The sequence below is a fragment of the Danio rerio genome, chromosome 4 (genome assembly GCF_052040795.2).
Source record: "Danio rerio strain M-AB ecotype USA chromosome 4, GRCz13ab, whole genome shotgun sequence".
Classification (NCBI taxonomy): domain Eukaryota; kingdom Metazoa; phylum Chordata; class Actinopteri; order Cypriniformes; family Danionidae; genus Danio; species Danio rerio.
Window position 1 is genome coordinate 51,537,501 of NC_141024.2, and position 15,000 is coordinate 51,552,500.

Sequence of the window (15,000 nt, forward strand, 5' to 3'; positions counted from 1 at the left end):
CCAAATCCAAAACTCTGTAAAATATCAAATAAAAAACTGTGCTCAACTCTATCGAATGCCTTTTCAAAATCCAAGCTAATTAAAAAGCCTCTTTTTTTCTTTTCGTTCATGTATCTTATTGTGTCTTTAATGCTAATTGTTGTGTCCGCTATATCTCTTCCCTTTACTCCGTATACCTGGTTTGTTTTTATTATACTTGGCATTATTTCTTTAAGTCTGTTGGCTAAAATTTTAGATAAAATTTTTAAATCTGTATTTAGCATTGTTATTGGTCTGTAATTCTTTAAATCATTTTTTCCTCCTTTCCTTTTATATATCAATTCCATTAATCCCATTCCCATTCTTACATTTAATTCTCCTTCCTTAAAAATCTCCTCATATACCTCTTTTAAAATTCCAGTTAAAATATCTTTAAAAACTATATAAAACTCATTCCCCAACCCATCTATTCCTGGACTTTTATTTTTATTTAACTCGTTAATTGCTCTTTTTATTTCTTCCTCGTTTATTTGTTCATCACATTCCTTTTTTTCTATCTCTCCTACTGTTGTTTTTATTTGTTTTAATAAGTCTGCTTTGTCCTCCTCTATCACACCCTCTGCACTAAATAACTTGTCATAGTAATTTTTAATTTCTTCCAATATTTCATCATTTGTATCTATAACTACACCATCATCTCTTTTTAATTCATTAAATATTTTGGCTTTACTTCTACTTTTTTCCAAGTTAAAGAAAAACTTTGTACACTTTTCTCCTTCCACAGCATGTTTGGCTTTGCTTCTTAATCTTGCCCCTTCATATTTTTTTCTTCTATCTCTTTTATTATTCCTTCAAGCTCTTTAATTTTTTGTATATCTTTCTCATTCTTATTCAATTCAATATCTAATTGCTCTTTTGCATCTCTCTCCTTCTTTCTCCTAATGTTCTGTATTAATTTGCAATATTTTATCGTATACTTTTTAATTAAATACTTAACATTTTCCCACCATAATCTTTTATCCTCTGTGTATATTTCATTTTTCTTTTCTTCTTCTATTAATCTTTGAATATTTAAAATATAGTTTTCATTTTTTAAAACATCTGTATTTAAAATCCACACTCCTGGCCCTCTTTTCACTTTACTCCAGTCTAATTGCATAAAAATTGGTTTGTGGTCACTTAAACTAGTCTCCTTATATTTAATATTTCCAATAAAATTCTCAATATTCCTTGTGCATAAAATAAAATCAATTCTTGTTTTACACATAAAATTCCCCACTAACTGTCTTCTTGAGTACTCTTTCTTTTTTTCATTTCTTTCTCTCCAAACATCAATCATATTGTTTTCTTCCATTAATAATTTCAATTCTCCTCTTCCTTTATCTGTTTTAAAAACCATTCCTTCTGCCATTTCCAATTTGCTGAACACAGTGTTAAAATCCCCCATCATAATAACTTCTGTATGTTGTTTTATCAGATTATTTAAACTGTTAAAATACTCTACCTTTTGCTTCTCTTCTGTTGGTGCATGAACATTGATCATAATTATTGTTTTTTCTTCAGACTTTATTTCAAATACTAAACATTTCCCTTCATTGTCATTGTATAATTTCTTGCACGTCACCCCACTTTTTTCTTTAATTAAAACTGCAACCCCTCTTCCTAGTCTACCATCACCATTATTGTATAAAATTTCTCCATTCCACATTTTTCTTATTTCATTCATTCTCTCATCTTTCCAATTTGTTTCTTGTAATAAAATAACATCCTCATTCCTACACATTTCAAAAACTTTATCAAATTTTCTAATATCTGAAAGTCCTCTGGCATTAAAAGTGACAAATCTTAAAAGCATTAAAAGAATAAAAATATTTTTAAAACCCTTCATTTCAGTTCATTTCCAAAGTCTCTTAAAAGTTCAAATCTGTTTTTTTCAACTGTCTCTTTAAAAAGTTGTTTCCTTCTGTTAGCTTGTAAATTTGGTGTTACCTTTAGTGTTCTTCTTCTCCTTCTTGTCTCTGGTTTGGTCAAGTTTGTTTCTTCTTCTTCTTCACTCTTTTTTCCTCCCACCTCCATTCGCTCTTCATCCTCTTCATTATCTAGATCCACAAATTTAAAACTGGTTGTTTCCTCCATGTTTGAGGTAGTTTTGTCGTCTTTTTCTGCATCTGTCTGTTCATCAACCTTTTTGTTTCCGTCCTTCACCTGGTCCATCTCACATTGAATAGTCTCTGTTTCCTCCATCTGTGTCTGCTCCTCCTTCCTCTCCTGTGCTTGCACTTGTTCTTCATCGATTTGTTGTTGTTGGTTTTCAGTATGTTTACTTGTAATGTCTTTCTCCTTTGGCCGTACTGTTGTGTCTTCTTCGTTGTCCTTGCTGTCTCTTTCATGCACCTGCCCGTTTACATGCTGCTCTTCCTCTTCTTCCTCTATCCAACATTCACACTTGTTTAAAACGGCTCTGCAATCCGGGCACACCACTGCATTGCAGTGCTTCATAAAATGCCCCCTCTCCTCACACTTGTAGCACTTAAATTCAGGGCAGTCTTTTATCACATGTTCAGGGCTCATGCACAGCCGACAAGTCTTCACCTGATGGCTGTGCATCACCCTGAAATATTGTGGGCCATCCTCTGTGTCTATTTTTGTGCTGTATGGGATGGAGACAACTTCTTTTGGGAAACATGCTTTGATGTACCTTGTCCCGTCTTCAATGGTTGTGCCCGGATAGCAGCGCCTTCTAATTTTTGATAAGGGTTCAACACCCCAGCCCTCCAATTTCTCTATTATTTTATCATCAGCAATGTAAACAGGCAGGTGCATGAAAGAGACAACATATTCTCTATTTTGCAGTCTTTTAACTTCACAAGTTGTTCCATTAATGTCCAATCCATCCATTAAATCCTCCGTATCCTCTTCCTGTTCCAGCGTAATTTCATAGTATGTTGTCTGTTTTGGTCTCACTGCTAAAATTTTTCCACATCCAATCTTCTTCTCCACTGCTTTAATCACTTCAGTTGCTCTTACATCTCTTACATTCCCCACACTCACTGTCACAGTTGCTTCTTTTAAATATCTTCTTTTTGAAAAATCCTTACTTATTCCTTTTCCATCTCGTTGTCCTTTAGCCAGTCCATTGTCTTCATTGTCTCGTACACCGTCCGCCATTGCCATGTCTGTTCCAGGTTGTCCGTCCATTTTAAGCAAAAAAAGAAAAAAATAAATCCTCCCAAACAGCACGGGCTGTCGGGAGGATTAAAAGAAAAAACCAAAAAGAAAGAAAAAGAAAAACTGCTGAAAAAAGTTAAATCAAAAGCAAAACAAACAAACGAAAAACATGTGGTGAGCCTTCCTCACCACACTGACACTGCAGTCACACACTTCCTGACACACACTACTCACTAGCGCCCTCAGGGTGGTATGGCCGCAAGCGCGAGAGGCTGTCAAGAGCACCAGGGACCGAGCGCAGCTCAGCTGGCATCGACACAGCACCGACAGAAACAATGCCCTTGAAGGCGAGAAAAAATAATGGCAGCGAAGCTGTGACACGGGGAAGTGTATCAGCTGCCAAATGAAGGACTTCGAAAAGCTTACAGCACCTGGTATTCCCAGGCGGTCTCCCATCCAAGTGTAACAAGTGTACTATATTCATTTATTATTGGACCAGACAATAAAACCAGAAGATTACAAGGTAAGTAAAAGGGGGTGGGGGTGAAACTGAGCAATAACCAAAGACAAACTGTTGTTGAATGTTTTAAATACAAAAATAATTTTACTTTAGATTATATGAATTTTTTCCTTTTCGTATTTGTCTTAGTAAAAAATACTTACATCAGTAACATAACTATTTATACACAACCCCAGGGTGCACCCACTTTACAATTATTTTAAATCAAACACAAATCACAATAAATGAATTCAAGTGAAAACAAAAGAAACCATAAAATAACACAAATAAATCAGTGTCGTTGTTCACTCTGAAATTGGTGAAATCAGTTCAATTCAGATAAAGTTCTAATTTTTACCTCCAAGAAAATCAGTCCTTAGAGCTGTATTTAAAAATCGCAGTCCAATAAAGGAATTAACTTTTTAGCAAATTCTTACTTTATCAGGTGAAATGAGGATAAATTGAAATATGTGTACTTCACAATTTTCCAGGTCGACGTAGGAGGCTCGCCATCAATACAAGGAATCCAGTGAAACTGGGAAAATGTCCTCAGAAAAAAACCTGGCCTGATCACAGACCAGAATTCATAAATAAGTTTAATATGTTCAAAATAATTTCAAAAACATACAAAATATACAACACTTGGAACAAATAAAACACATACACACACATGTATACCATAAAATGAGCTAATATAATGGCATACCTGTCAAATTCGCGATGTCTACATCACTCTATGGTCTTCTCACACACACGCGATTGCAAAATGGCTTGAGCGCACAGTAAACGCAATGCAACATGCAGTCTGACTTCAACACACTCTTAAACACACTAAATAACAACTATTTTGCAGGTACAACTTGATTTAGTACAAGTACAATCACTTTTAAACTGTTTGGGAATCATAACATACTGTATTTTATTCTTTTTGTTCAAGTTTGCTCCTCTATTAATCTTCCAACCGGTCTCGTCTCTGCTCTCTCTCTCTCTGTGGCAAGCTGATTGGTTGTTACTTTACCTCAAACTATATTTGTATACATGAATTTTATTTCGTTTATCATATTTATAAAGACTTGTAAATATAATAATAATATGATTATACTGCTCTAAATAATATTATAAATAATTATTTAACTATTTTACTAGGGTTACATATGTTTCTGCGACTATTGTCGGTAAGATGACTTTCAGTTTTGCCATATGAACGACAGAGCATAAGAACGACAAGAATGGGATTCGATGGACTCGGCCACCTCGTTATGTATGTACTCACTTTCCGGATATGGGCTGGACTATAGGATTTCTGTATGTATTTGCTGCTATTTTCGGTAAAGATGACGTTAAATTTTGCAACAACATCCTTCAAAACGATAAGAGCGTGCGAGTAAAACACCTTCCACGGAAGCACCGGCCTCTTTCAAACGCCAGAGCATTCGAATGACAAGGATGGGATTCGATAGACCCTTCCACCTCGTCATGTATGTACTCACTTTCATGATGGGGGCTGGACTATGGCATATGTTTGTATTTTCAGCTATTTTCGATAAAGTTGACATAAAATTTTGCAACAACATCCTTCAAAACGCTTAAAGAGTGAGAGTACTTCTACAGAAACACCATGATCTCTCAAATGCCAGAACATATGAGCGACGAGGATGGGATTCGAAGCCACGCGTGCAGAGCACAATGGATTAGCAGTCCATCGGCTTAACCACTCGGCCACCTCGTCACATACTTTCCTTCTTCACTGGTGGAAGCCGGACTGTGGAACATAATTGTAAATGTATGTTTCTACAACTATTTTCGGTCAGATGACTTTCAGTTTTGCCGTATGAACGACAAAAATGGGATTCGATGGACTCGGCCACCCCGTCGTGTATGTTCTCACTTTCCTGTTGGGGGCTGGACTACGCCATTTCTGTATATATTGGCTGCTGTTTTCGGTAAAGATTACGTTAAATTTTGCAACAACATCCTTCAAAACGATAAGAGCGTGCGAGTAAAACACCTTCCACGGAAGCACCGGCCTCTTTCAAACGCCAGAGCATTCGAACGACAAGGATGGGATTCGATAGACCCTTCCACCTTGTCATGTATGTACTCACTTTCATGATGGGGGCTGGACTATGGCATATGTTTGTATTTTCAGCTATTTTCGATAAAGTTGACGTAAAATTTTGCAACAACATCCTTCAAAACGCTTAAATAGTGAGAGCAGTAGTACAGAAACACTATGATCTCTTGAATGCCAGAACATATGAGCGACGAGGATCGGATTCGAACCCACGCGTGCAGAGCACAATGGATTAGCAGTGCATTGCCTTAACCACTCGGCCAGCTCGTCACATAATTTCCTTCTTCTCTGGTGGAGGCCGGACTGTGGAACATAATTGTAAATGTATGTTTCTGCAACTATTTTCGGTCAGATGACTTTCAGTTTTGCCATATGAACGACAGAGCAAATAAACGACAAAAATAGGATTCGATGGACTCGGCCACCCCGTCATGTATGTACTCACTTTCCTGTTGGGGGCTGGACTACGCCATTTCTGTATATATTGGCTGCTGTTTTCGGTAAAGATTACGTTAAATTTTGCAACAACATCCTTCAAAACGATAAAAGCGTGCGAGTAAAACACCTTCCACGGAAGCACCGGCCTCTTTCAAACGCCAGAGCATTCGAACGACAAGGATGGGATTCGATAGACCCTTCCACCTTGTCATGTATGTACTCACTTTCATGATGGGGGCTCGACTATGGCATATGTTTGTATTTGCAGCTATTTTTGAAAAAGTTGACATAAAATTTGCAACAACATCCTTCAAAACAATTAAAGAGTGAGAGAACTTATACAGAAACACCATGATCTCTCAAATACCAGAACATATGAGCAACGAGGATGGAATTCGAACCCATGCGTGCAGAGCACAATGGATTAGCAGACCATCGCCTTAACCACTCGGCCACCTCATCCAGCCTTTCCTTCTTCTCTGGTGGAGGCTGGACTGTGGCACATATTTGTATATGTATGTTTCTGCAACTATTTTCTGTCAGATGACTTTCAGTTTTGCCGTATGAACAACAGAGCAAATGAACGACAAAAGTGGGATTCGATGGACTCGGCCACCCCGTCATGTATGTACTCACTTTCCTGTTGGGGGCTGGACTACAGCATTTCTGTATGTATTTGCTGCTATTTTCGGAAAAGATGACGTTAAATTTTGCAACAACATCCTTCAAAACGATAAGAGCGTGCGAGTAAAACACCTTCCACGGAAGCACCGGCCTCTTTCAAACGCCAGAGCATTTGAACGACAAAAATGGGATTCGATGGATTCTTCCACCTCGTCATGTATGTACTCACTTTCATGATGGGGGCTGGAATCTGACATTTCTGTATGTATTTGCTGCTATTTTCGGTAAAGATGACGTTAAATTTTGCAACAACATCCTTCAAAACGCTAAAAGAGTGAGAGTGAAAGTACTTCTACAGAAACACCATGATCTCTCGAATGACAGAACATGAGCGACGAGGATGGGATTCAGACACACGTGTGCAGAGCACAATGGACTAACAGTCCATCGCCTTAACCACTCTGCCAACTCATCTCGCTTACACCTTTTTCTCTGGTGGAGGCCGGACTGTGCCACATATTTGTAAATGTATGTTTCTGCAACTATTTTCAGTAAGATGACTTTCAGTTTTGCCATATGAACGACAAGAATGGGATTCGATGGACTCGGCCACCTCGTCATGTATATATTCCCTTTCCTGATGGGGGCTGCACTATAGCATTTCTGTATGTATTTGCAGCTCTTTTCGGTAAAGATGACATGAATTTTTGCAACAACATTCTTTAAAACGATAAGAGCGTGCGAGTAAAACACCTTTCACAAAAGCACCGGCCTCTTTCAAACGCCAAAGCATTTGAACGACAAGGATGGGATTCGATGGACTTGGCCACTTCGTAATAAAATTTTGCAACAACATCCTTCAAAACGCTAAAAGAGTGAGAGTAAAACAAGTTCCACAGAAGCACCAGGCTCTCTCGAATGCCAGGACTTATTAGCGACGAGGATGGGATTTAAAGAGCACAATGGATTAGCAATGCCAGCTGCTGAAGGATTGTCCATCAATATTTCACAAATGTTGAAGATGAGAGCCAATCGGAGCGATTCGCTCCAACATTGTTGCCAATCATGTTGCAGCGCCTGAACATTTGCAGCCTTTTTAAAATTGCAGCAGTCATCAATTGTTTGCATTTCCATTGTTTCTTGGGAATAGCGTTGTGCTGGTAGGAGGAGAAAAACAACAGTGTGTTCTCACTGAAGAGAAAGGGGCATATCACATGAAGGAACATACCACACGAGAGCCACAGTGGCTGTCCCGTAGCTCGCTGTGATCGTATAGTGGTTATTACTCTGTGTTGCAGCCGCAGCAACCCCGGTTCGAATCGAGATCACGGCAGGTTTTTCAAGGTGGTATTGGATTTGCACTCTGTGTTGCCATTCATAATCTCCAGCCACCTTTTAGTGCAGGCTGTGCTAATGGCACGTCCTGAATGTTTACGTTTCCTAAAGTGTGGAAGACTAGGGATTCGATATGAGAAACACGATCTATGATGCCAGTATGCTGTGTAGATAAGTACTGATCAAGTCACGCTTCTAAGGCATGGAAGGAATCTTTTCAATTGTTGAGTGTCCATTCATTGCCACAACAGCAGAAAGACTTTCTGCAGTTATCATTGATCTATTTAATGTCTCCTACATGACATGGAGTCCAAACTATTGTGTTGTACTGATGTCTACACCTACAACAACCATAAACCCAACCTAAAAGTAACCTGTCGTGTTTTAGCAACATCTACACCAACCATAAGCTTAAACCTCATTTCACAGTAAACTTTAGTGTTCTGTGAAGGTCTGCGCCGACCACAACCCTAAAGATTGCCAACTTGTAAAATACTGTTGTGGAGCCTGGATAGCTCAGTCGGTAGAACATCTGACTTTTAATCTAAGGGTTGAGGGTTCAAGACCCTGTTTGGGTGTGTAAGGCTCATTTTGTGGAGCCACAGCTTTTGCCGTTGAGCTATCGCTTGATGAAAGTTTCATCTGGATGCACAATACATGTACTACACATCAAGACATGGCAGCTCAGGCAGTCTTGTAGTCATGGCTGAGTGGTTAAGGCGATCGACTTGAAATACATTGGGGTATTCTCCCGCAGGTTCAAGTCCTGCCAACTATACCCACATCCTGTAACTTTTTAAAATTGCAGCAGTCTTCAATTGTTTGCATTTCCATTGTTTCTTGGGAAAAGCGTTGTGCTGGTAGGAGGAGAAAAACAACAGAGTGTTCTCACTGAAGAGAAAGGGGCATATCACAGGGAGGAACATACCACACATAAGTCACAACGGCTGTTTCATAGCTCGCCGTGATCGTATAGTGGTTAGTACTCTGCGTTGTGGCCGCAGCAACCCCGGTTCGAATCCGGGTCACGGCAGGTTTTTCAAGGTGACATTGGTGTCGCACTCTGTGTTGCCATCCGTTATCTCCAGCCTTCTTTTAGTGCAGGCTGTGCTAACGGCACGTCCTGAATGTTTACGTTTCCTGAAGTGTGGAAGACTAGGGATATGATATAAGAGAAATAGGATCTTTGATGCCAGCATGCTGTGTAGATAAGTACTGATCAAGTCACGCTTCTAAGGCATGGAAGGAATCTTTTCAATTGTTGAGTGTCCATTCATTGCCACAACAGCAGAAAGACATTCTGCAGTTATCATTGATCTATTTAATGTCTCCTACATGACATGAAGTCCAAACTATTGTGTTGTACTGATGTCTACACCTACAAAAACCATAAACCCAACCTCAAAGTAACCTGTCGTGTTTTAGCAACCTCCACACCAACCATAAGCTTAAAACCCCATCTCACGGTAAACTTTAGTGTACTGTAAAGGTCTGCGCCGACCACAACCCAAACCTTGCCAACTTGTAATTTACTGTTGTGGAGCCCGGATAGCTCAGTCGGTGGAGCATCAGACTTTTAATCTGAGGGTCCAGGGTTCAAGTCCCTGTTCTGGCGTGTGACGCTCATTTTGTGGAGCCACAGCTTTTGCCGTTGAGCTATCGCTTGATGAAATTTTCATCTGGATGCACAATATGTGTACTAGGCATAAAGAAATGGCAATACGGGCAGTCTTGTAGTCGTGGCCGAGTGGTTAAGGCGATGGACTAGAAATCCATTGGGGTCTCGCCGCGCAGGTTCGAATCCTGCCGACTACGTCCTCCCCCTTTTTAAAATTGCAGCAGTCGTCAATTGTTTGCATTTCCATTGTTTCTTGGGAAAAGCGTTGTGCTGGTAGGAGGAGAAAAACAACAGAGTGTTCTCACTGAAGAGAAAGGGGCTTATCACAGGGAGGAACATACCACACATATGTCACAATGGCTCTTTCATAGCTCGCCGTTATCGTATTCGTTATCGATATCGTATTTTTGGCTTACGGCCATACCACCCTGGAAATCCTCGAACTTGGTACATTCCAGGAAGTGTTTGGCTGCAGTTGGGAGAGAAAGGCTCTCCCTACTCTTTGTTTATTTTCTTTTTGATTTGTAAAGTATTAGAGTTAATTTGTTTTTTTTGTTTTTGTGAAGTTTATTTTCCTCCCAACAGCATTAGCTGTTCGGGAGGAACTTATTTTTTTCATTTGGAACTCTTTTTTTGGAGTAAGCAATGGCGGACGGATGCACGGCAACAAACACGGACATGGCAGGAGAAACTCGACTGGTGAAAGATAATGGACTGGCAGGAGGAACGCGAAAGGCTATCGACATTGGATTAGGAGGAGAAACAAGCACGGCAAACGACAACGGACTGGCAGGAGGAACAAGTAAGGCTAACGAAAATGGACTGGATAAACGACCACGAAATGGAAACAAAACTGAAAAAAGTAAGTTTGCGGAGAGAAAATACTTGAAGGAGGCTACGGTGATTATAAATGTGGAAAACGTACTTGAGGTAAAGGCAGAAGATGTTATTAAAGCGATAATGGAAAAATGTGGACAAGGGAAAATGTTGGCGCTCAGACCCAGACAAGGCAAAGAATATGAACTGACCATGGAAAAAGAAGAGGAGTGTGAAAAACTTTTAGAAGGACTAACAATTAATGGAGTGAACTGTGAAGTTAAAAGTTTGCACAACCGAGATTATGTAGTTTCCTTCTTGCACCTGCCTGTCTACCTGGAAAATAGTATAATTGTAGAAAAATTGGAAGGATGGGGTGTTGAGCCACTAACAAAAATTAAAAGAAGATGCTACCCGGGCACTGACATCGAAGATGGGACGAGGTTCCTGAAAGTAAGGTTCCCGAAGGAGGTGGCATCACTGCCCTATAGCACGAGGCTAGAAACAGCCGAAGGACCACAGCATTTCCGGGTGATGCACAGTCGGCAAGTGAAAACTTGTAGGCAGTGCATGAGCCCGGACCATCTGCTGAAAGACTGTCCTAATTTCAAGTGCTACAGATGCGGAGAATGGGGGCATTTTGCACGATCGTGCACCACTGTCAGATGCTCGGAGTGTGCAGAATTCTTAGATAAATGTGAATGTTGGATGGAAGGGAAGGAAGGAGAAAAAGAAAAACAGGTGGACAGACAGGTGCAAGAAGGAAATAAGGAGGAAGATGCAAAACTTGAAGGAGATCAGGAGGAAGAAGCAACACAGCAAAGAGAAATAGAACAACTAAAGAATAACACTGGAGAAGTTGTGGATTTTAATGAAGATGGAGAAACGAAGGAGGGAGGAAATCAAATGATGGAAATTGAGTTTTCAGACATGGAGGAAAATGGACAAGAAAAAATTGAGCAAAACAAAGACATGGATTATGAAGAAGATGCAAAGGTGGACAATATGGACAAATGTATGAAAGTGAATTTAAGAAGAAGAACACTAAAGGTAAAACCAAATTTGGACAATGTTAGAAAAAAGGCCAAAGCTAATATGTTCAATGTGTTAAGGAGTTTAGAAGGAGGGGAAGATGAGTAATGTATTTTAAATATTTATTTTTATTTTTATCTTTTCTTTTAATGGTTTTTAATTGTGTTAGTTTTAATACAAGAGGTCTTTTAAATGTTGGAAAATTTGACAAGGTAAAGGAACTATGCAAAAAACAAAACTTAATTTGTTTACAAGAGACTAATTGGAATGATGGTGTGATGGAAGATTTTAAAAGAAGATGGAGGGGGCAAATATTTTATAATAATGGTGATGGAAGGATGGGAAGAGGGGTCGCTATTTTAGTCAAAGAAGATATAAAGAATGATGTGGAAGAACTATACAATGATAAAGAGGGGAAATGCCTTGCTATTAGAATGAGAGAAAATAATATGACATTATGTAACATTCATGCTCCAGTAGCAGAAAAAGAAAAGAAGGAATTTTTTAACAGAATAAATGATCTTATGATTTTATGGGGCGAAACTATTTTAATAGGAGATTTTAACACGGTTTTTAATAGAATTGATTTAGCGGATGGCATGGTTTTTAGGAATGACACTGGGAGAAAAGAGTTGCAGAAACTAATGGCAGAGCACAAAGTAGTGGACATATGGAGAGTAAGGAATGAAGGAAAAAGAGAATATTCAAGAAGACAATTAGTAGATGGTAACTTAAAGCAAAGTAGGATTGCTTTTATTTTATGCAAGGAAAAACTGGGTGATTTTATACAGAGTGTTTATTTTAAAGAAACAACGCTAAGCGACCACAAGTTTTTATTAATGAAGATTGATTTTAATGAAACTAAAAGAGGAAAAGGGATATGGATTTTAAATACAGAAATTTTAAAAGGAGAACCTTATAGAAAGGCAATAGTGGACTTAATAAATACTGAAATACAAAATGAGATGTATCATGAAGATAAAAGAATATGGTGGGATAACACAAAATATGAAATTAAAAAGTATACGATTAAAATGAGTAAATCAATACAAAAAGCAAAAGCACATAAAGAAGTAGAGGTTAGAAAGGAATTAAATGACAGTTTAAATCAAGAAAAGGTAGATATAGAGAGAATACTGTTTCTGGAGGAGGAATTACGAAACATAGAAGAAAGAAAATGTAGAGGTGCGATGATCAGAAGCAGAGCCAAATATATTGTGGATGGAGAGAAATGTACAAAATTCTTTTTCAATTTAGAGAAAAGTAAGGGTAACGGAGAAATTATAAGAGAATTAAAAAAAGAAAATGGAGAAAAAATAAAAGAAACACAGGATATTTTAAAGGAAGTTAGAGATTTTTATGAAAGCCTTTTTAAAAAAGGTGAAATAAATGAAAAAGAAGAAAAAAATTTATTGGATCAAATTGAGGGAAAGGTAACAGAGGATGATAAAAAGATGTGTGATGAGGAAATACAAATAGAAGAAATAAAGGAATCTATTATGCAATTAAGTAATGGGAAAAGTCCAGGATTAGATGGATTAGTATCTGAGTTTTACAAAGTTTTTAAGGATGTTTTAGCACCAATTTTAAAGGAAATTTTTGATGAAGTTTTTAAAAAACAAGAAACAACGCATTTAATGAGAGTTGGTTTAGTGAAACTGATATATAAGAAAAAAGGTGAGAAAAATGATTTGAGGAATTTTAGACCCCTAACAATGCTAAACACAGATTTTAAGATTTTAGCCAAGGTATTAGCAAATAGACTTAAAAAGGTCTTACCCGATATTATCAAAACTAGTCAGGCATATGGCGTAAAAGGGAAAGATATCACAGACATAATTAGCAGTATAAGAGATGTAATACAATACATGAAAGAAAAGAGAAAAAATGGATATGTAATAAGTGTAGATTTCGAGAAAGCATTTGACAGAGTTGAACACAATTTTCTATTTGAGGTTTTAAATAAGGTTGGTTTTGGGAATAATTTTTTAAGATGGATCAAGTGTTTATACAACGGAGCTATTAGTCGTATTAAAGTTAACGGTTTTATTACAGACTGTTTTAATGTAACACGATCCATAAAACAGGGATGTCCACTCTCTGCACAGCTGTACAGTCTAGTGACTGAAGCTCTAGGATCAGCTATAATAAGAGATAAAGAAATACATGGAATTAAAATTGTAGAAACAGAAGAAGAACAGAAAATTTATCAATATGCAGACGATACTACACTGATTTTAAAAGATATGCAAAGTGTGATAAATGCAATGAAAATCATTGAAAGATATTGTAATGGATCAGGTGCTAAAGTAAACATGGAAAAAACTGTAGTCATGAGATTAGGCAATGCATGTATTCTACCGGATGTTTTTAAATTTAAAGACCAGAAAGAAATAAAGATTTTAGGGATAACCTTTGGAGAAAATGGGAAAAGAGATAAGGAGATAATGTGGGATGAAATTATCGGAGGAATGGAAAGGAGATTAGAATGGTGGAAACAAAGAAGAGTCAATCTGAAAGGTAAAGTTTTAATCGTAAATACGTTGATGTTGTCAAAAATGTGGTATGTGTTAGGAGTTACCCCTATGGATCACTGGCATGAGCAGAGAATAAAACAATGTTTATTGAGTTTTATCTGGGAAGGAAAACCACCAAGAATTGCATATAATGTATTAATTGGAGCAACCGATGATGGGGGGTTAGGTTTGTTAGACCCAGAGACAAGAAAGAAAAGCATGAGAGTCAAAGTAATAAAAAAGTATTTAAATAAAGAATTTAAAGCCGAATGGAAACATGTAATGAGGTTTTATCTTAACAAATGTGGGGGTTTTAATATGAATGATGATATTTTATGGATGAAACTGAAACAAAGCATGATAACTGGGATTCCTGAATTTTATAGAGAAGTTTTACAGGCATGGAGTGAGTTTTTAAATCACGTTGATTTTAAACCTGAAGGGAGGAACATGTTATTAAATCAACCTTTGTTTTTAAATGGTAATATTTTAACACAAGAGAAAGAAGTATATTTTAAATATTGGTTGGAAGCAGGTGTATGTCAGGTTAAGGATGTTTTATATGAGATTAAAGAAGGGTTTTTACCAAGCCAAGTAATTGTGGATGCCATGGATGGGATTGGGAAAGATATCAAAAGAGAAACTCTGGTAAAACAATTTGAAATAGTGAAAAGTGCATTACCTAAAGAATGGATAGTAAAAATTGAACAAAATAATGAAAGCAATGATAATGTAAAAGTGTTTTTAAAGGAAAAGGAGAAGGATTTTCAAGAATGTGTTCTTAAAAATTTCTACATTTGTTTCAGAAACAAAGTGCATAAAAGACCAGTTTCAGAACAATTTTGGAAAAAAATCTTTGTGGAAATAGATGAAGAGGGAATCTGGAAGAATTTAAAATGGA

General features: G+C 37.6%; 3 protein-coding genes and 2 non-coding genes across 7 annotated transcripts in view; 3 read left to right on the forward strand and 2 right to left on the reverse strand.

The window, feature by feature from the left end:
- Positions 1-15,000, forward strand: part of LOC141381695 (uncharacterized) — a 287,837-nt gene that overhangs the window by 257,140 nt on the left and 15,697 nt on the right. The gene's annotated exons all lie outside the window — the stretch shown is intronic.
- The window catches only part of LOC137490940 (uncharacterized), a 627,578-nt gene that overhangs the window by 61,291 nt on the left and 551,287 nt on the right, over positions 1-15,000 (reverse strand). The gene's annotated exons all lie outside the window — the stretch shown is intronic.
- LOC148682145 (uncharacterized) overlaps positions 1,710-15,000 on the reverse strand; it is a 208,802-nt gene continuing 195,511 nt past the window's right edge. The window contains exon 3 of the mRNA XM_088650443.1: positions 1,710-4,467. Within this exon, the coding sequence (XP_088506569.1) occupies positions 1,864-3,177 (1,314 nt within the window). The 5' untranslated portion in view covers positions 3,178-4,467 and the 3' untranslated portion in view covers positions 1,710-1,863. The remainder of the gene's footprint in view (positions 4,468-15,000) is intronic.
- trnah-gug (transfer RNA histidin (anticodon GUG)) lies at positions 9,079-9,150 on the forward strand. Its single transcript has one exon. It is a non-coding gene; the product is annotated as a tRNA-His (tRNA).
- On the forward strand, positions 9,851-9,932 carry trnas-aga (transfer RNA serine (anticodon AGA)). Its single transcript has one exon. It is a non-coding gene; the product is annotated as a tRNA-Ser (tRNA).